General features: G+C 39.6%; 1 protein-coding gene across 4 annotated transcripts in view; it reads right to left on the reverse strand.

Moving 5' to 3' along the window:
• Nucleotides 1–392: 392 nt before the first annotated feature.
• Nucleotides 393–21,554, reverse strand: part of GDA (guanine deaminase) — a 53,989-nt gene continuing 32,827 nt past the window's right edge. The window contains exons 7-13 of one of the 4 annotated variants that reach the window (XM_081802832.1): nt 19,293–19,400; nt 16,228–16,325; nt 13,833–13,900; nt 9,025–9,171; nt 5,781–5,911; nt 5,377–5,404; nt 393–4,301 (exon numbers count right to left, since the gene is read on the reverse strand). In XM_081802832.1, coding sequence (XP_081658958.1) covers nt 4,231–4,301; nt 5,377–5,404; nt 5,781–5,911; nt 9,025–9,171; nt 13,833–13,900; nt 16,228–16,325; nt 19,293–19,400 — 651 coding nt within the window. In that variant the 3' untranslated portion in view covers nt 393–4,230. Of the gene's footprint in view, nt 4,302–4,758; nt 5,405–5,780; nt 5,912–7,639; nt 7,802–9,024; nt 9,172–13,832; nt 13,901–16,227; nt 16,326–19,292; nt 19,401–21,554 lie in introns of those variants that run through there. The other 3 variants (XM_081802831.1, XM_081802834.1, XM_081802833.1) reach the window with 3 other exon arrangements.

Consider the following 21,554-nt stretch of genomic DNA (forward strand, 5'->3'; position numbering starts at 1 on the left):
CCCGCCGAGCAGGAAGCCCAATGTGAGGACTCGATCCCAGGACCCTGAGATCATGACCTGAGCCAAAGGCAGACGCTTAGCTGACTGAGCTACGCAGGTGTCCTGTGTGAACTAATTCTTGATGTTAAAGTGCATCTCTTACTCTGGGTTGTGACTTTAGAAAATATGAAATTCATGCTGAAATCAAAAGCAATAACAATCTGATTCTAAAGGGCTGGCGTGAGAGCTTAATTTTTTAAAGCTATGTATATTGTCTATCATAAAATGGAAGGTACATGTTGGCCCACGGCTAAATACTCTATTTTTTAAAATTCATGTTAAAAGGAGAAAGGCATTATAAGATTAATCTCCCTTCTGTCAGAATGACAGAACTCACAACAACAAAAAGAATGTAAACACAAAATCTCATTTATTTTTGTCTGAAGCACAAAGGAGCTCACTCAGCACATGAACAGGAAGCAAATCATACAAATATTGAATAAAAATGTCCCCAGGAATACACACATATATAGCCTTAAGAGCAGCAATCAGGAGTTTAACATACAATGTAAGGTGGTTTTTGACACAGAATGCTTTCTGACAGGCTTTTGAACAGGAAATAAACAGGTAAGTCAATGCCCCGTGACATCTGTTCCTCAAGCATCCCCTGGATGCTGAAAGCCATCTTGGAATTTACACTGAGTTCCATCACTGGCCTGTTCAAGTTTTGCATTTCCGTAAATTTGGACCAGATTTACAGACTAACCCCTCAGCTCTCGACCTCTCACCTTCAGGGCTGTGGGCGGGAAAGGGAGAGGCTGGGCGGGAAAACATGCATGGGGTCCAATGTTAGGGCTTTCCAGTAGTGTCTGTTCATCTGTGCACTTCTTTCTACACTTTTCCTTTAGAGACACTAAAAAGGGTCAGGGTCCAAAATCATACCTAAAGGGGCTAGGTAGATCTGAAGTTGCAGATATCTCTTCTAAGTCTTAAAAAAGAAAGAAAACTTAAAAATTTATAACAATCCACGTAATTTGAAAATTACCTCAAGACATTGCCGTGACACATTTCTTAGTCTACTTTTTAAAAACTCAGAATGCTCCTTTTAGACATGTGAATGTGTCCAGTAGTGGTATCAGCTTTAAAAAATGGACAATGGAAAGATGTCCACTAGGCTACAGAAGCATCCAGTTCTGGATATCTTCCGTGTACGCACAAGGTAGAATGGATACAACGTGCCTTCCAGCTTGCCTTGAAAGCTTTCCATATGTCTAGTTCTGAGGTGGAAAGATTAAAAATAGGAAGAGTCTGGAGGGGAGTGAAGATTCAAAATACGTTGCCTCTGTGACATCTCAGCTGTAGCTGCCAACAGGGATACTCAAGGGCACAGTTCAAAATCAGCTAAGCGTAATGGGAATGTTTCCAACCCCTTTCCTGCCCTTGCCGTGCAGAATTCTCAGGGAAGTGACAAAGAGGTTCAGTGGGGTTCAATGCTCACAATGGTAACTTAGAAAGACCTCCTCCCGGCATGAAGGGAGCTAGGTCCAAGATATTCTCTTGGATTCTGGAACCTTCAATAGTGAAATCAGAGAAGGAGCCGATGAAGGGCGCAGAGTCTCGGTCTCAGGTTACGATTACCAGGACAACCTCTCAGGTCCTAATCCCATGTTCCATTCCTTTTTGGATATTAAATTCACTTAAGCCGATTAGCCTGCTTTTGTGTTCTGTTGTAGAAAATACCTTTTAAACAGAGGACTGTCAGCACTATTAACTCAGTTTTTACCTGTTAAAGTGTATTCCATTAAAAAATAACATGAAACCCGAGGCAAACAGTGCAGGGCGAGGTGAGGGGGCTGATAAGAAGCCTTCACTCTTTCTTTCCTGTCAGAGAGCAAAATATTCGAACATAAAGTGACAAATAGGGTTGGCTTGAAATACCGCCTCTCCACAGTTCAGGAAGTCAAGCCACGTTGGGCCAAGCCAACACTTCAAAGTGCAGAGCATCTGACCACACGTCCGGTCAATGCCTGCAACATTGCACAAAGCCTACCAACATTCGGGACCGCTGCACCTGGAGTCACGAAAACACATAAGTTCTAAGAGACACAGGGAGAGCGAACTACACATAAACATTTCAACACATTCTATTTTTACTAGAAAAGATAGTCAGGTCTTAACACACTCCCGGGGCTAAATGTAATGTCTGACAGACTGGTTGTAGATGGCCACTCTTCTTGCTGCTGAGGCCATGCCTATTTCTACACACTGCATGTGAATCTTGAAAACTGATGCTCAACATCAACACGTACATCCTTCAGGAAGGGACAAATGTAGGATCTTGCAAAGGCCGGGAATACTGCTGCTGCCTATGGGAGGATCTCACATCTTATCCAAATTCTTAAGCCCACTCCTGAGGGTTAGACGCCAGGTAACCATGTTCCTTTGGCCCTTGGAAGCTGAATTTACTGAGTTACTTGATATCCCACAACACAAACTGTTTGTGTGTTCTAAATAAGATCAAATTGTGTGTCAACTATATTCAAATAAGAAAAATTCTTTTAAAAAATGGAAATAAAACCAAAATTGTGTTCTGTCATTAGGTGTTGTGTGCACACAATCAAATCTAAAAGTGTTTCCACCAGGAAAAACAGAAAACAAAATGTGGGCAAATGAGTGCTGATTTAGCATAACTAATTGAGGATAAAGTTATAGTACAAGAGGGGGAATTTTGTTCTTAGTTCTGTAAATACGGAGTTAGCTATATTATATTACAGAAAGCTCTCTACTCTAAGGTAAATTATAAGGAGTCACACTTAAGCCCTAGGTGTGAGTGTTACGATATATTAAGAAAATCTATTCCTTTTCCACATTGGTTTATAGTATTTGAAATTAAATGAGAAAACTGTAGTATTTAAACGACATTCACATTAATACTTCTTCAGAGTTTATCAAAAAATCAATTTGCTTCTAATTGTAGGTTATGGGAAAGCACACTGTACTAGGAAGCATAAAAATACCCTTTGTGTAATGTTCCTAGATGTCTAGTGCAGATTAAGTCCTATTAATATAAACATTAAATGGGACATGTACATAGTTTTCATTATCCTAAAATTCTAATGTCCTGAAAATTATTAGGAATTAAAAAGACAATAGGATAAACTTGAAAAATGGAGTGCTTTCAGTAAGCAGGGTTTAAAGATTTTTAATAATGGTTTTGTTTTTTGTTTTTGCTGAGTTTGTCTTTCATTTTAAAGTTCTACCAGATTGAGATCTGAGGATGAAATTTTCAGCAACCACAGCATACCTCTTGGGGAGACCACAGCATTGCTGTGAAATCCTTCCTTTTAGTATTGATAGCTCCTGGCTGCCCAGCACGTGCCCCAGTTTATGAAGACTCCAGTCTATACAACAGTGGAGTATGGAACTTGTTTCTTTTCTAATAACACTGAAGCAATAATAAATCACACAGTTATACATTAAGGTGATTCTGAAATACACAAAAATACCACGATTTGTGCCACGTAGTTATGTGAATAATATTCCTAAGAGACTTTAAATCTTTAACATTCAACCTCTGTCAAACACTTTGAAGCACAGAACTATATTAAGAAAGCATGTGGCATTCAATTTCTGACATTTCATCCCCAAAGAAAGCAAAGCACAACATGTCTCTGAAATGCAAATTCCATTAAGTGCAAATTTCCAGAACACAAGGTCAATCTAGAAAGACATTTTGAAATTCAAGAAGTTCTCTTCTGAAATTAATATGCTCAGTACATAATTTTCAAAGATAATCTGAAGTGATTTTCCAGTGTGTGTTCATAGTCTAACTTTTTCTCCCTCATAAAAATATATTCACTGGTTCATCTTCCATTCTCTGATTTTCACATTTATTAGCTCAAAATATCTAGTTGTACAGGAATATCTTTTCTCTCCACATTTCCAAGTATGAAATCGATTTGACTTAAATCTCATAATAAGAACACCACCAGGAATAACATTCCCTTATGTTTGAGCTTAAAGTAAATCCAAACAGCTCAAAAGGGAGAAATTTTGAATCCTCCCAACCAGAGAGTTGGGAATTAGCGTGACTTCCTTCAAACGATTTGTCAAGTGAATACTGTAACTAGACACAGAAAGAGATAGTCATCCCAAGAACAAGATACTATTTTTGGACTTTCTAACTTGGCCTGGGCATAAGGGAGACGCAGAACCACGCGATCCCAGGAGAACTCGTAGAGGCCGAAGGTCTTACACTGAGCTTGAAAAGGGGACCACCTGCTTTCCACCCACATAAACCTCCTCAATATTTCGGTCATCTCCTGAAAGAAAAATGAAGGAATCATTAATAAAGTGTTTTTATGTCAATAGGTATTTTTTTTTAAAGATTTATTTATTTGAGAGAGAGAGTGAGTGTGAGTGGGGGTTGGGGCAGAGGGGGAAGCAGACGCCCCACTAAGTGTGGAGCCCGACCCGGGGCTTGATCCCATGACCGACCGGACAGGAGATCATGACCTGAGCTGGAACCAAGAGTTCCACACCCAACTGACTGAGCCACCCAGGCGCCCCTATGTCAGTATTTAGTTTAATTGCCACGAGGAGGGATTTAAAAACAAATACCACTTCTAAGAAGGAAAATACAAGAAGCTGCCTTTTTTTCTCTCAGACTGTTCATAATCTGGACAAGCGGACATGACCAAGAGAAGGTGCTATAGCAAATTGGAGGATTAGGGTCTGAATTCTGCACCGAAGGTGGAAATCACGGAAAGTTGAGTTGACTTTCCGTGGGCAGCACTTTCAGCTGGAGAGGTTTGCATTTCCGGCCCCGAGAGTAAAGGAAATACTTATCTTTACACCCCAGAATCATACTCAGCATGGTGAGATGGAGGGCCGGCAGGAAAGGAGCTCTAGAAATGGCACCAGCCTCTCTCTCCAGTTCACCCCGGACTCAGAGCTCCCCAGATCAAGCGGGAGACAAAGTAGAATCTTCCGTACTATTTATTTCTCTCTCTCAGTGGATGGAATTAAATGTGAGTACACGTTAAACACACACACACACCAAACACAGGTGGTGAGACTCCACCACAAACTTATCACAAATGCAACGTGGTAGGGCGGACTGGGGTGGGTGTACAGAGTGAATGGGGGAGGAAGGGACACAGATGGCCTCTTCCCCTGCATCTGCCATTCCTCAGCTTTGGATTTATCTTCCAGAGGAGCCTGGGCATTTCCAATGGTGCCTTTAAATGGGCTTGATGCTGAGGAATGTTAAAATAATACATCAAATGAAATGGTCACACATAGAGTTTAACCTATGGGGCCACACATACAGGGAGCCGTACCCAAGCAAGAGACAAGGAAATATTTTATTTAGCACAGAGACATATATCCACCTACCTAGGTAGAGGAACTTCTGGATGACAGCCTAAAATGCAAAATAAAGTAATAATAAGAAAAAATATTCTGTGCATTTAGGAGAGTAAATTCACAGCCAGTAGGGGTTGGCAAAGCACAGACATATAAATTTATTTCTCAGAGGCAAAATCTACTTCCATTAATGAAAAAGAAATGGGCTTCTTGTAGTCAAATACATTCAAATATACAAATATATTCAAAATACAAGTTTTTGTCAGTACCATTATTCTTAACATTATGTTGACAAATTATAATAATTTGAAAAGGATCTACTTTCCCTTTTAAGAAAACCCTGTCTTCCCTTAAAATGTTTCCATTTCTATTTTTTTTCCTATGGTGACTACTTCATGAAAAAGATGCCTTTTGATGAAATTTGTTTTACTTACTTCAGACGTATCACCAACCAAATCCCCAGAAAACAAGTCAATGGGAGAGTCAGATGCTTTGGGGTTGATCAGGAGGGCATCGAATTCCTTGCCCACTTCAAAGTTTCCAATCTCTTTATCCAGCCCCAGGGCTACAGGGTGGAATAAATTAGTAAACAGTCAGTACTTGGAGCCATCAGATGGTGAAAATGTCCCCGTTTGCAAGGACAGATTCTGCCAACATATTACTAGGGAAAAAAATGTATCTTAACATGAAGCAGAGAAGCTCTCTCATTCTAAGAGATCCTAGAACACTGACACACAGAAAGCAGAATAAGCACATGGAAAGCAAAATCTGAGAATAAAAACAGGTCCCCTCATCACCACGATCTCTAATTCAGATGGTGTCTATTTCAGCTCTATTTGCGCTCTTCACAGTCCAGCTGGCCTATGATTTCCATTCATCCCTCTAAGAAACATGACAATTGACATAATGTCTTCTTTTTCCCTCCTGTTCTCCCCCAACACTCCAACTCTTTTCGTTGCCCTTTTTGTTCTATGAAACAGCTGACAGGATCTGTTTTCATGGCAGTGAAATGAACCTCAAATAAATAATAAATAAGTATCCTTTTGCATCTGCGCCAATGCAGACCTAACCATCCGAAGTTTCTTAGTTTAAATCCTCTGAATGGAGAAAATTCACTTTTGAAAGTAAATAGGTCCTCATAATTCAAGAGTGCCAATGCTTTAGAAAGCAGACCAATTGCTTGGTAACCTCAGAGACTTTCTGGTTGTCAGAGAAGAATGTTTTCTAAAATGGGCATAGGTCGATACTATCTATTGACTTGATCCATCTCATAGCGAGAACTCATGTTCCATGAATATCGGATGTCAAGAAAGAACATCTGTCATTTTTATGATTTAGTTTTAGAAGATGGCGGTAGTTGGCTTTCCTAGTCAATAAAGGTATTAAATCTAAAGCTCCTTAAAGCCTATAATCTGAGTGCACACTGAGCTACCAAAAGGAAGCATGCATAAAAGGAAGGCCAACTGGAGTGCAGCATTATTTATTTGAATTTTTACACGTGTTGGTTGAATTCTGTCACCATCAAGATATAGTTCGATATGAAAGTACTGGATCAGGTATCTCTGTTAGACTCTATCTGGTATGTTCTATTTCTCTGTATGGATATCCAGCAGCCTTTTGGCAGTTCCCTAAGCACTTTTAAGAACAACAACTGACTTGTTCTTAAAAGATTGTTTAAAGGGAAACTCTTTTATTCTCGGAAAAGAACAAGATTTTTTAGCTAAAGAATTCTTACAGGAAGACAGGGGTGCAAAAGTAATTAGAAAATGTTAAAGGCAGTTAGGTGACTCCTACTAAGTGTGTGGGAAGGACTGAATGTAAAAGAAAATCACTGGACATTTCTCTCCTCCTTTGCCAATTACAATCTTTTTGCCTTTGATAAAGAAGCATAACAAAATATAAGTTTTTAATGACTGTATTCAACATAAAATTGTTGTGTGTTTAATAGGTCAGATAACCAGGTTCATTTGCCAGAGTTTTGATGGTACATATAAACTAACTGAGCTAATTGTTTGAACCTGGAAGGTCAGGCAGGCGCTAACCAAAAAAAGACACAATTGCTTTTACGAATTTGTAAATTGGTCTAAATTCAGATTATTGCAGAAAGGCCCAGTAGAGCTGGTAAGCAATTCAGATGCATTTCAGGAAATGCAGTTTTGCTGCCTTTGGAGCAGATGTCCCTGTGAAGGGGATTTATGCACATCTTGATCTTGAGAGTGAATGGAAAGGCTCTGACAAGCTGGGGAGATGCCACAATTTAAACAGCCATCCATTCATCTCATTTCACTCATAGTCTCACAGAGACGTGAGCTAAGGAGAAGAAATTCCATCACAGTAAGCTCAGTGGCCCAGAAAATAGATTTAAAAGCTACACAGCAAGATAGACATGATTTGGTAAGCACCCCATGCCAGCTTGATCTCATACAGGATCCTGACGAAGCACCTCACAGAGAGCCTAGAATAAAAAAGGCACTTAAGTACAATCCATTTGCACCATGAAAATCAGATGTCGGCCAACAATACAAACAGAGAGGGGTGGGGATGGTGAACTTAACTGGATGATTTAAAACTTGGAACTTTAAAAAATGAAACTATAAGACTTAGGAAAATGCAAAGAGCATGGCCTCTGCTTGTTTTCCTTGAAATGTTCTCTATGGCATTCATCATAGCCCAGAACATTCAAAGAGCCAGAAGGTTTCTCTTCCCAGGATACTCTCAACTGCTATCGTCCTCCATTTCTAAGACCCCAGGTATCTATCATAAATCTCTCTATATATATCTATACTGTCTCTATTTTGATATTTTTATTTCTCACTAGCTACCTGAGGTTTCATGCTGTGTTTACCATCATCCATCCAGATTACACCAAAATACGGAAGTGACTGAAAGCAAGACAATTACCAATTTCTACTTTTTCCCTAAAACTATGGTTACAGGTGAGAACTGGAAAAAGCTGATGAACAGTATTTACGTATCAACCAACTACACTTTTACATCTTTTTCCTTTTAAAGAGCTTTGGGTAATTAGTATCCTTAAATATAGCAACAAAATGCAGAGTTTAAACTGGGATTTCCAGAGGAAGATATCACAGTGGAAGGGTAGGGACCTGCACTCTGGCATCAGATTTTCTGGATTCAAATCATGGCACTCCGGAGCTTGACAACGTGTACGCCTCTCTCCGGTGCCTCGCAGGTAAGGGGGAATTACCAATGGTGGCTGTGAGGATGAAGTCACGATACAGAAAGCATGACCCATGGTGCCTCTTACCTGGTAAGAGTTAAGTCTTGGCTATTATTTTTACTATTATTATGAATAGCATTACTATCATCCCTCAGGCCAATAGAGAACGTGTTACTCGACTCCGTGGGGAAAAAAACTTGATTATTTTAAGGAACTCACGTACACGTGACCATTGCAAATATCCATCAAAGTGATTAATATAATTGTGTGTTGAACGTGTCCTCTGCCAAAGACAGGGGACTTGCTGAACAAAGGACACCTCTACCACATGTCTGAACATTACCCACTAAATTTGGGGTATGGTATTTGAGATGCAACATTGGGGTGTGAATGTGGGATGCCTGCTGATGTCACTCTCGTGAGCCTTCATACTGCTTCCAAGGACACAGACTGGCGTGGTTGTACACTGTTCAAGAAGGAGATAAAATGGTCATTACCTTGGCTGCCTCCAAGAGTAGCTAGTCTGAAGACCTCTTTGAGGGTGAGGCTTTTCTCATTGATCTTATTAATTAAAAGGATGTTGGAAACCATCACTGCTCTTCTGATTGCATCAAGCATGGAAGCTGAATAACCACCAGCCACATCTATGGTAGATAAAATAAAGCCACAACAGTAACCTTATTTGATAAATGGAATATTAGGTGTATGCGGTTGGTTTTTGGTTTTTGGTGACCAATAGTCAGTCTGTAATATACTTCCAAGAAAAGATCTTATCTAGACACAGAATAGACAAAGACCAATGGTTGAAAGAATTCAAAACCTGCAATTAGTATCAAATGATTTTCAAATTTATTCATTTCCTAGGGTCGCTGCAACAAATTACCACAAATGTGGTGGCTTAAAATAGTAGACATCAATTCTTTCACAGTTTTGGAGGGCAGAAGTCTTAAAGTGTTGGCAAGGTCACGATCCCTACAAAGGTTCTAGGGAAGAATCTTTCCTTGCTGCTTTCAGTTTCTGGAGGCTCCTGTGGTTCCTTGGCTTACCGCAGTATAGCTCCAGTATCCGCCCCTGCCTTCAAAGGGCCTTCTCTCTGTCTTTACATGTCGTTCATTTTCTGTCTTGTAAGGACATTCATCATTGGATTTAGGGCCTACCCTAATTCAGAATGACTTCATCTTGAGATCGTTACCTTAATGTAAAGGTAAAGATCTGCAAAGACCTTTATTCCAGATGAGGTCACATTTACATTGTTCAGTAGACATCTTTGGGGGTGGGGGGTGAGGAGGGGTGCGCACAATTCAACCCAGTGCAACCAAATGGTTAATAAAGTTAAGAGAAGAAAACTCTTATCTCTGGATAGTCCCTGAACTCTCACAGAAATATGCCTGCATTGTTATGAAGATAATTTGGATAACATGAGATTTAAAACAAGCTCACAGTTCTATGCCCTTAAAAACTCATCCTAGCTCTATTCTAACCCAGATGAGGACTTTGGGAATTAAAAGCTACTTCTTTATGATAATTTTTGAGGGAGAGATTTTAGAATGAACTGTGTTTATATTTTTTGGTGTTGTTGTTGTCTATTGACTATTTTTTTGAGAACAGTTTAAGGTTCATAGCCTGATAACTTTTTTAAGGTATTACTTTTAACATTGTGCATATGCTCTCTTAAGATACATTTTTGAGTTTTGCTTTCATTTTTTAAACTCTTTTACAACTTTTTAAATCTTTTTTCTATTTTAACTGACCTAGCCTTCCCTGATATGCTGTTGACCCATCCTTCCCGAGGCCGTGGCCCATTGTTTTGTCTCATAACTCATTGAATGCTGTAGATTTTCAAGTAATTTTTTCCAAGAGTTCATGGGGAGAATATTTTCCAAAACTTTGTACATCAGAGAATTTTGTTGCCTTCACACATGAGGGAGAATCTCGTCCAATATAATATTCTTCAGTAACAACTATTTGGCTCCAAATTCTTTCTTGTTCTTGCTATTTTTCATGCCAGCAAAAACACCCTAAACCGAACTGGTTTTTAATTGTTTTACTGATAACTGACTTTTTTCCCAGGCTCAATGTTTTAGGACTTTTTTTCCTTTTTCTTTGTAATTCCAATATCTTGCCAATTATAATTTAGCCTAAAACAGGGTAAATTCTTTGAATATGATACACAGTTCTTTCTTAAGCTCAGAAAAGATTTATCCTTCACAACTTCTGTTTGATTTGTTCTGGATTCTGGTTCAGGAAAACCCCCTGTGTTGGTGTTATTCTTTCTATGCTCCATGTGGATCATTCTCAAATACCCCCTTTGATCTTTGATCAATGTTGTTTTCCACATCACTGGTTTAATTTTCTGCAATAATTCTATTTCTCATAGCTTCCTAAAATGGTTTGTTATTTTTAAACTGAAATATAATTAAGATAACATAAAATGCATAGAACTCAGGTGTCTAGTTTGATGAATGCTAATAATTGTACATAGCCATTTAACTACCCTTCAGAAAGACAAGATATTAAACATCTCCATCGCTCCAGCAAGCTCTCTCTTGGCCCTTTCCAGTCAATTCCCCTCCCTTTCCCCATCCCCAACCCTTGGCAACCACTTTCTGATTTCTATCAATACTGTTAGCTCTACTGGTCCCTAGGTTTCATACATCCGGAGACATACAGCATGTGCTCTTTTGTGCCTGGCTTTTTTCACTTAACAAAATATTTTTAGATTTACCTTTGTTTCGCATAGATCAGTGGTTCCTACTTTCTTGAATGCTGAGTGGCACTCCGCTCTATGAATATGCCACAGTTTGCTTATTCATTCCCCTGTCTGCGGGTTTTTGAATTGTTTCCAGTTAGGGGCTATTATAAATACAGCCGGTATAAACATTCGTGTACAATTCTTTCTGCAAACATATGTGCTCATTTCTCTAGGGTAAATAGCCCAAAATGGAATTACTGGGTCATATGTAGATGAATCTTTAACTTTATAAGAAATATCCAAAGAGTTTTCCAAAGTGGTTATAAAATTTACCCTCCCTCCAGTCATGTAGGATTGTCTACATGCTTCTCACTCTTTTTTTCCCCCAGTTTTCTTCTTTCATTTAAAAAATTTCTTTTTCCATCACAACTTGTGGTCTTTTCATAGTACCATGTCTTCTTGTACTCCAAGGATGATGGCAATTTTCTAAGATTTTCTTCTAGATCCTGAAGTAGATCATTTTCAGAGATAAGCTCATCTTCCTTTTTTTTTTTTTTTTTGAGAGAGTGCACACATGTGCATGAGTGGGGAGGGGGACAGAGGGAGAGACAGAATCTTAAGCAGCCTCCATGCGCAGCATGGAGCCCAATGTGCGGCTCGATCTCAGGACCCTGAGATCATGACCTGAGCTGAAATCAAGAGTCGGACGCTTAACTGACTGAGCCACCCAGGCAACTCTCATTCTTTTGATATGACTTTCTCTTGTTTTGCAATATTTTTGTTAAGCTTCATGTGGGCTTCTCCTATCTAATAGTTGAGAAAGTCCAGATCTGCCTCCACTTGTTACAGACAGGGTGAACAAACCACTTTTGGACCTGCTCTCTGCCCATAGTATGAGGTTAAATGATCTTCTGAAGCCTACAGGGGACGGGCAGGTTGATACATAAAGGTCATGTTTCAAAAAGAGTGGAACATAGTGGGGCTATTGCAACAGAGACTATGTAAAATGCAACAGCATTCTCCCAATTCATAAGTGAATATATCATACTTGATCAAACCTTTGGTCAATACACCAACATTGCTCTTTCCCTTTAAACCAATCTTGATTGACTAGTGCAATGTGCAAGTACGTGCTAACCATTTTGCATGCATTTTTTTTCTCATTTAAGCCTCAAAACAAGCTTATAAGATAGACATAATTATAACTGTTGTTATTGTTACAGAAATTAGGGAAATGAAGTCTTAGAAAATTAAGGAAATTTGCTCAAAGTCTTACAGCTAATAAGTGATAAAGCTTTACCTAAATATTTTGTCCATCACTATCCAACCCAAAGTCAAGAACTGGAAGTTATGTGATGAACTTAAATCATGGAGACCAAAATCCTAGAAAATTGGAAAGCAATACCTACCTGATTTTTGGCTGTCTATAAAATTTTTCATTAACGGACTAGTGTGTAAAAAATTCTTGGCCATGTTTTTTCTTATTCATTAGAGCTTTTCTGTGAAGGTAAAATAACTACCTTAACACCTGTGACTATATCCAAGGATTACCACAGTCTCAATGATTGAAGCCTTAAATAAGAACTTTTTTTAAATCATAATTCTTTGGACCCATATAAAACTGGGGAGAACATCTAATCTAGCACACCTCTTTAAAAATAATAATTCACTTTGTTTTATTGTATATCTTACCAATATTGCTGGTATAAAAGTAACTGAGACGTGAGTTATTGCAGAAAATGACAACAACCATCATCGTCAATATGCAAACATCCTAATGTTCTTAAGTATCAGGAAGACAAATGCACCAGGAATGGAAAATAAATCCTTGTGCCCCACACCCATTTAAATAATTTTTAGTTTATTCACACACGGTAATAAAAGGCTTGCAGGGAATATGCCTAGACATTTGGGCCTGTCTCATACTTTCAAAGTGAGCAGCACTGCACACACTCAGGAAAAACAATTAAAATGTATTGTGGGGGGGGCGGGAAACACCACTAATTCATCAGCCACCTAGAATGTCCTTCAACCCAGCAAAGAACAGACTGCCTGTGGGAACTGGAATCTCATTTTGGTCAACACTGCTCAAAAGCAAAGCAAGTTCTTAATATATCTCAAAGTTCTCACTGCTGGCATAGACTGAATCTCTGCTCCCTATGGCAAGGTCAACTAATTTTCTTTTGAGACAGTATTTGTGATGACACAGTTATCAAAAACTAAAGCCATACAAATCCAAACCATCAACACCTAGCCAGAAGGACAAAACAAAAGGGGAAGAAAAATCAAGGAGTTTAAAAAAAAAAAAAAAAGACCAACAACAAGAAAACCAAAAAACAATAAACCTCTACAGCACCTTAGGAGGACTTACCCTTTATCACCCAATCTCTGAACAGTAAGTGAGGATAATGGCCTTCAGGAGATTAGCATCATCAAAACTTCTCCCGTTGCATACATTTTCTTACTGCTGCCAACCCACCATTTTATTAGCTCGAGATAGTACTCCCAGATAAGAAAACTCATTTTTTAAACTGTTACCTGAAAATTAGTCACATCATAAAGTTATGCACTTACTCGACCACTTTGACTATGTCCAAATAGCAAACTACTGACCTGTACCCAGCCCTATTTTCACGTCATGTTTTAGGACTTCTAGCACATTGAGAAAGCCGCTGCTGAGCCTGTAGAGAGAGGAGACAGTCAGGACAAAGAGACGCATGTGTTTCCAACAAAAAAGGACACCAGCAATAATGATGGTGATTTCACTAAAATTGTGTTTCCTGTCATAACAGCTCTCATGTTGACACAAACACGTTGGTCAAATCAGATCATCTGAGTCCCGGAGTAAAAAGACGATCATAAAGGAGCTTTACTCATTGGGTTGAGGTTAATCTCAGGAGGGTACAAAGCAGCAAGAAACAGAAGGAAAATGGGATCATTTGTAAGGAAAAATAAATGAAGAAATTCAATCTTGCCATTCATGCAAAAACCTATTGGTCTTCAGTGTTGTTTTGTTTTGTATAACAAACTCATCCTTCTATGTTCAGAAGTAGAAATTATAAAGCATTGTCTTTCCTCTCTGTCTGGGATACTTTGTTACCCTGAATGAGTAGTACCTTGCAAAATCAAAGAAAGAGGGTACTACTGGGAAAGGGGGTGCAGGCTGATGAGTCAGGACGGTTCATAGGACCACAGCAGCTAGAAGAGAAGGTTCCAGGCTGAATTCTGGACATTATGACCCTGAGCTTACTAGACGTGCCGCCTTTCTAGAGAAACAAGGGAAAACTAAAGCGTTCCTTAGAAGTCTGAGAAGAGGCCAAGGTCACCATGGTCTCCTTGAAGATTCATATAACTACCATCATCAAATCCCCAGTGCACGTGCAATAAACCTTTCAAAGTTGTTGGAGTGAGAATAGCAGTGACCATCTAAACAGAAACGTATCCATGAAGAAATGTAACTTCCAACCTCAATTTGCAAAGCTGGATCATAGTTTAATTTAGATATTGTGTAACTAATCCACAGGATGTTAAATCCTTTCCCCGTCGGGTCGCTAGACCATAGTTATGGTCACTGGCCATACCCAGGCAAGATTCCCTGTCATGTGTGACTACTTTATGTCTGAAAACCAGAAAGCTCTGGAACCTCTCAAAACGCACCAGAAATATAGCTCTGTGGTTCTCATGCGTTTCCTATACTGCCTCTGACATATATCCCTTTTTGCTGGCCAACTCCCTAGACTTCCAGCTGCCCGCACCTCCAACCGCACCTCCAACCCTACCTCGTGGCTCTTTCCCCATCACAGAGCCTGCTCTGCCCTTGTTTCAGGAAGGTCAGGGGTTCAAGGGAATTGATACCTCTTGACCTCACCCAGCAGCCCTCCACAAATAACTGATAGTGTGTGGGAATGACGATCTCCGCTTCCTCACCCCTGGGGCAGAATGACTTTGAGGTCTGTTTTGTACATCGGTTCCCTGAGCTTTCTGGAGGAATTAAACTCCAGGAGCCCACAATGGTAAGCTGCTTGATGGTGTGTTCTTACTGACGTCCTTCCCTTTCCTGTCTTACCAACCAACCTCCAGAGGTCACCTCCAAATAAACTACTTGTACATGAATTGTCTCATGGTCCGCTTCTGCAAAAACTCAAAATAAGAGAGGATACAAAGTAACCCTCAAAAAAACACTAAAATCTAGCAGAACCTAAATTCGCTGAATGAATATTATGATCCATCTCAACCTGCCTCTAAGTGGGAGGAGCTCTATTCTGGATCACTTAGCCCCAGAAATGAGATCCTTTCTGTATCGAATCCCAAAGCATGGATTCTTAACCTAGCATCCATGGATCAGTATCACGGGATCCACGAATTCCCTGAAATTAGATGTAATGTTTCTGTATCTATGTGAGCTTTTTTCTGAAAACACAGGCCATAATTTTTATCTGACTCACTTATGGATCTACGACCTTTCAAAGGGTTAAAAGCTAATTATAAATAAAGCTTTGCATTCTGGGGAATTACAACAGGACACGGTCTCTCCTATGTGAACCGGCATCCTGTTGGATCCAGCAGCATGAGATACAGCATGGGATGTCGGCTTATGGCAGCATTGCTCCTTCTCCTGACCGCAGAGCATGCAAAGTCAGTGCCCTCTCCCCGAATGCCTGGCTGGCATGTGCGTTCTTGCGGTCCCTAGCTGCAAACCCCGAAACGCTGTAGGTTTTGAACTTTTTCTGTTATATTCCCTATTGTCCCATTTTGTGCAAATGCAGAAATTTTAAGGGATGCTGTGTTCTTCAAATGCCTACTCTGCAAAAAGTATCCTCTTTTGCGTGCTCTTTCTCCCCACCGAGGCACAGGTAAGCCTCTGTGCGTCTGTCTGGTTCCTGTCCCCATCAGACAGAACTCTCGAAGAGGGACACTGTGGAGGCCTGACTGAGAAAACAAAGGTATTTGGGCTGCTAATTCGCAACCCAAATGCTCATCACCGACCGACCGGTTATTGCCTACTTACGATAAGTTAGAATTGGGGCAATGCGAGATCGCTGCTCCTCGCTCCTTGAACACCTGCAGCTCTTCCGTGGAAAGGTAACACCCGTGTGCCATCACTGTCTGCAGAGAAGAGTATCCTGTGTGGAGTTTACCTCTTAAAAAAGGTTTCCCTTAGTCTTGACTCACAGCAAGATGTTACAGGTACAGATTGAAGCAGTGACTTATCTGTGAGCATCTTCACAAGGGCACTTACGATTACTTGTATGTATAAAATCCCTGTGTACAAGTTACCCCTCAAAAAAGGCCTGTAGGGGGGCGCCGGGGTGGCTCAGTCATTAAGCGTCTGCCTTCGGCTCAGGTCATGATCCCAGGGTCCTGGGATCGAGCCCCGCATCGGGCTCCCTGCTCAGCGGGAAGCCTGCTTCTCCCTCTGCCACTCCCCCTGCTTGTGTTCCCTCTCTCGCTGTGTCTCTCTCTGTCAAATAAATAAATAAAATCTTAAAAAAAAAAAAAAGGCCTGTAGAAACACTGGATTACACAAGTCTCTGCCAATACGTGGATCTTACTTTTTTTTCTTTTTTTCTATAAAATAACGAGGGTCCAGGTGATCTACAGGATAGGATGTCCATCCAGCTCAAAGATACGACGCAGCCTTCATCTCTGCTTTAGAAAAAACCAAGTTACTTTATTTTCTAATTCTACGTGGTGAGCAACTGGTGGGGCTGGGCTTGTTCCTATCTCAATCAGACTTTCTAGAAGTAAGCTTTCCTTTGTCAGCACATGGAAGCTGTGGGGTAATCCTGGAGAGAGGTGTTCTGTATTTCTGCTCCTAGTTGAATACAGGCACCGATACTCTTTGTTGTTGTTGTTGTTTTAAAGATTTTATTTATTTGACAGAGAAAGACACAGCGAGAGAGGGAACACAAGCAGGGGGAGTGGGAGAGGGAGAAGCAGGCTTCCCGCCGAGCAGGGAGCCCGATGCGGGGCTCGATCCCAGGACCCTGGGATCATGACCTGAGCCGAAGGCAGACGCTGAACGGCTGAGCCACCCAGGTGCCCCCCGATGCTCTTGATACATAAAACCAAATAATCTTTATCTATTTTTTAAGTCTTTTTTTAATTGGAGTATAGTTGACACAACCAAATAAACTGTTTTATCACCTATATTTACATTTCCACAAAAATTAGGAAATATAGTATTTTATATGCATTAATCTGGAAGATAAAGTTGACCCAAGAAGGCAGGCACTGCCCACATACGACACTTCTCTGTTTAGTCCTGGTAATATTTGTGGGTTTTCCTGAAAAGGATTTAAGTCTTCTCATGGTATACATACAATGTATTATTACTCAGCAATAACAAAACATGAGATCATGTGCAACAACATGGATAGACCTCGAGGGCATTATGCTAAGTGAAATAAGTCAGACAGAGAAAGACAAATGCCATATGATTTCACTCATATGTGGAATCTAAAACAAAGAAAAATTAGCAAGCAAACAAACAGAAGCAGAATCAGACCTGTAAACACGGAAAACAAATACGGTTGCCAGAAGGGAAGGTGTGGGGGGGATGGGGCAAAATGGGGGAAGGGGAGAGGGAGACACGGGCTTCCAGTGATGGAATGAATAAGTCATGGGACTAAAAGGCCCATCCTAGGAAATAGAGTCAATGGTAATAGGTTGTATGGTGACAGATGGTAGTCACACGTGTGAGCACAGTGTAACAAAGAAAAGTTGAATCACTATGTTGTACACCTGAAACTCAATGTAACATTGTGTGTCAACTCTACTCAAATGAAAAAAATTAAAATTAAAAAAAGGCTTTACTCTTTCAAAATTCTTTTTCCTTCAGTTCAAAACCTGTTTCCAGATAGCTTTCTCCTTTGGGAGGTACAGTTCAGTGACCAAGAATTATTATTAAAATAAAATTTTCCCAAACTCTGTGCAAATAAAAATAACATGCAAACGGCAGGTTAATTTATTAATCACATGGAAATATATGTAGAGAAGGATGAAAATTACGGTATAGCATTTACAAGAACTATGTAGAGTATTAACCTTTCAAATTAGTCATATTCAGCCTTCCGTTCACAGTCCCGAAGAATTTATTTGCTGCAGTATGTTCAACTCTCCACAAAGTTTGAACAATTCATTGAAGGCCAAGGCCGAGGGGTATATTGTTGTAATGAAGTGTCTCCTCACTATATTAATTTTAATGTGAAATTATTTAATTCTGAAAGTATTATATACACTCATTTTTTTTTAAAGCAATACCACAGTGTTTAAAAATACAGAGTAAAAAGTCCCCTGTTTTCTCCCTCAGGAGGATCACATTTAACAGTCAATGTTTGTATTCCAGATAATTATTTTTTTTAAGAGACAGAGAGAAAGAGTGCATAAGTGGGGGGAGCAGAGGGAAAAGGAGAGAGAGAATCCCAAGCAGGCTCCATACTCAGCATGGAGCCCCATGCAGGGCTTGATCCCAAGACCCCGAGACCGTGACCTGAGCCCCACCCAGCACCCCTCCAGATAATTTTTTCTAAGTGAGCATGCACCCACATACATCAAACAATACCATATAAACATTCTTCCTTGTAAGCCTGTATACATCATTCTTGTGAATGCTGGATATAATTTTAATTACGGATGTTCTATAATCTAAACAATCACCCACTGATAGACATTTCCTAACTTTCACATTAATTAACATTCTTATTCATATTCCTTACAGAATGGATCCTTAGAAATGCATCCGCTAACTCAAGGGAATGCACATTTACATTCTAATGGATACTGACAAAATGTCTTTGGACCAAATGACATTCCCATCCTCAAAGAAGCCTTGAGATTTATTTACTGAGATGAAACCGCAGGCTGATTTTTAACTATACACCCACGCATGAGCATCCTCGGAGCTTTACTCTAGTTTGGGAAATGCACACATGTTGGAGAAGTCTGAAGATTACCACTGAGATTTTATTTTATTATTTCATTTTTTTCCCACTGCCCCCCAATTATTAAGATTTTGAAATGTAGATAAATATGCCCTACTTGACACAGATTATGTCATGATATGCAATGTACCTTATTTGTCAGAAGATTGTTTCTATCATACACATCTGTGTAGTTTTTATAATCGGGAAATAAGTTCTTCACAGCTTCAACTTCATTGACATTCTCACTTATATGGCTCTACAAGAAAATAAATAATATTTGCAATTTTCTATGTGAAATACCATTAGAAATTATACTTCCTACCCCAAAATGATAAGGATGGTTTCTACTCGCCTATGTAAGACAACAAAGATGCTACATGTGTTGTATTGAAAACAATTATACATATTATATATAATATCACATCTATGTGAAAAAGAAACTATGAATGTGAACATGATAGTTACATGAATATGTAATGTTCTAGCCCTAACCTTAACCCATGTTATATTCTTTCTATAGCAAGTATGAATACAAATAATAAGTACTTGAAGACAGTACTTGAACCTAGCTATTTGTGGCAACTTGTCTCTTTTGATATTGGCCATTTAAGAGAAGAGTTTCATGGCCATAAAAGGAAAGACAGCATGGTTCACTCATAAGAAAACTGGCATTTGAACAAGGAGAAATGAATGTTAGCTCAAGTTCTGAGCCTACTTATGTTTCAGTAGGGTGAGTCAGTTCTTTCCTTTGGGTCTCTATAGTCTCATCTTTCAAATATAAGCGTTGGGCTAAATGAGTAATTTTCCAAACTCTTTCAGCTTTGAGTATGTTGCTCATATATAAACTCATAGAAATACAATATGTAAAAGGCATAAACAAGTTGCTTCTCAGGAAGAAGCAGGATTGGGACTCTAGAACCCTGTCCTCGTTCTGTCCCCTTCATCAACTTCCAGAATGAGATCTTCCACAGAAAACAGTTTGAAAATAACTGAACTAGACAATCCTGCTGTCACCAAAAAAAGAGCCCATAAAAATCATGTCCAATCAAAACAAATGAGTCCTGGCCCCCATGCCAACCTTTCTCTAGGACACCATAAACCCCACGCCCTTGCCTAAAACAAAAATCCTTCCAGACCAGCTGGTGATGAATACATATAATAGGAAAAAACTCATGAGCAAGTTGCCACTTCCAAGAATGGCAATGCCATTTCCCCTTCTCCATGAGGTAGTGTGAGCCAAAGTATTAAGAGAAAAAAGAGCAATGTTCTAAAAATAGAGTGTTCCACCTAGAGGGTGAGCTCTATCCTGGCCTCGAGGAAATCTAGACCACTGAAGAAATGCATGGGCATCTGAAGAGAAAAAAAGGACAACCAGATGATTCTTTTCACTTTGATAAAGTTGAGTAAATGCTAAATGCACATGCACACATGCATACCCCCCCCCTCCCCAGCAAGGATATAGTTGATTTTGTTTTGTGTTCATGGAGTTCAGGACATCCTAGCTCCAAATATGGCACCATGGCATACTGCATATTTTAAGCTGAAGGAAAATAGCCGAAGGTCAGAATGAAACAGATCATAAAGCTTTTATGTGAGGGGTGCCCACCCTATCCTTGGAGGAAAGGAGCATCCTTATCTCTGAAGACAAAGGGATGCCCCAAAGAATCCAAACAAACAATTATTCCTCCATGACTATGCACTGGCCTAGAAATGCTCTCTTTCTTTGGGTCTTCATTTCCTTATGAAGCCTCCTTATCATGTAAAACTTATTTTAAATACATTTGTATGCTTTTCTCCTATTGTCTTTGTCAATTTAGTTTTCGGACCCAGCCAGGGACTCTAAGAAGGTCGAAGAAAACTTTTTCTTCCCCTACAATTGTGTGGGTTTGAATCAAAAATACAAATATCACAGTCCCCCAAAAGGGGGGAAGGAGTGATGAGAATAGTTAATGAGCCCCAACAAAATAAATCTTATTAAAAAAAACAAAACAAAACAAAATACCCTCCACCCTGATAAAGAATCAATATGTTGCCTTTCCCCTAACTTGCCCTTGATTATAAGATAGTCCACTCTTAAGAGGGAAAATGTTAGTGCAGTCTGTAATAAAGCTTGGGTGGAGGAAGGAGAGCCTGCAACTCCCAATTTTAACCCAGCTGGAAGCTTTAAAAAGTGTTTCATTCCTAAATTGCAACCGTTTAATGACAAAGTAAGATATCCTTTTTTGTTCCTGATTTTTAAATTAAGAAACTCGGAACAAAAGGGCTTTTAAATGCATTTTTGTAAGGGAGAAATTAGGTTCTTTTTGCTTTTCAAATAATAGGTGGTTCCTCCAAAAATGAAGGACTGGAACACTGAGAAAAGGATCAAATAAAAGAGAGAAGCAAGAAAGAAACTAATTAAATGTATACA

This window comes from Leptonychotes weddellii, chromosome 14, assembly GCF_054177405.1.
Source record: "Leptonychotes weddellii isolate Sample4059 chromosome 14, ASM5417740v2, whole genome shotgun sequence".
NCBI classification, from domain to species: Eukaryota; Metazoa; Chordata; class Mammalia; order Carnivora; family Phocidae; genus Leptonychotes; species Leptonychotes weddellii.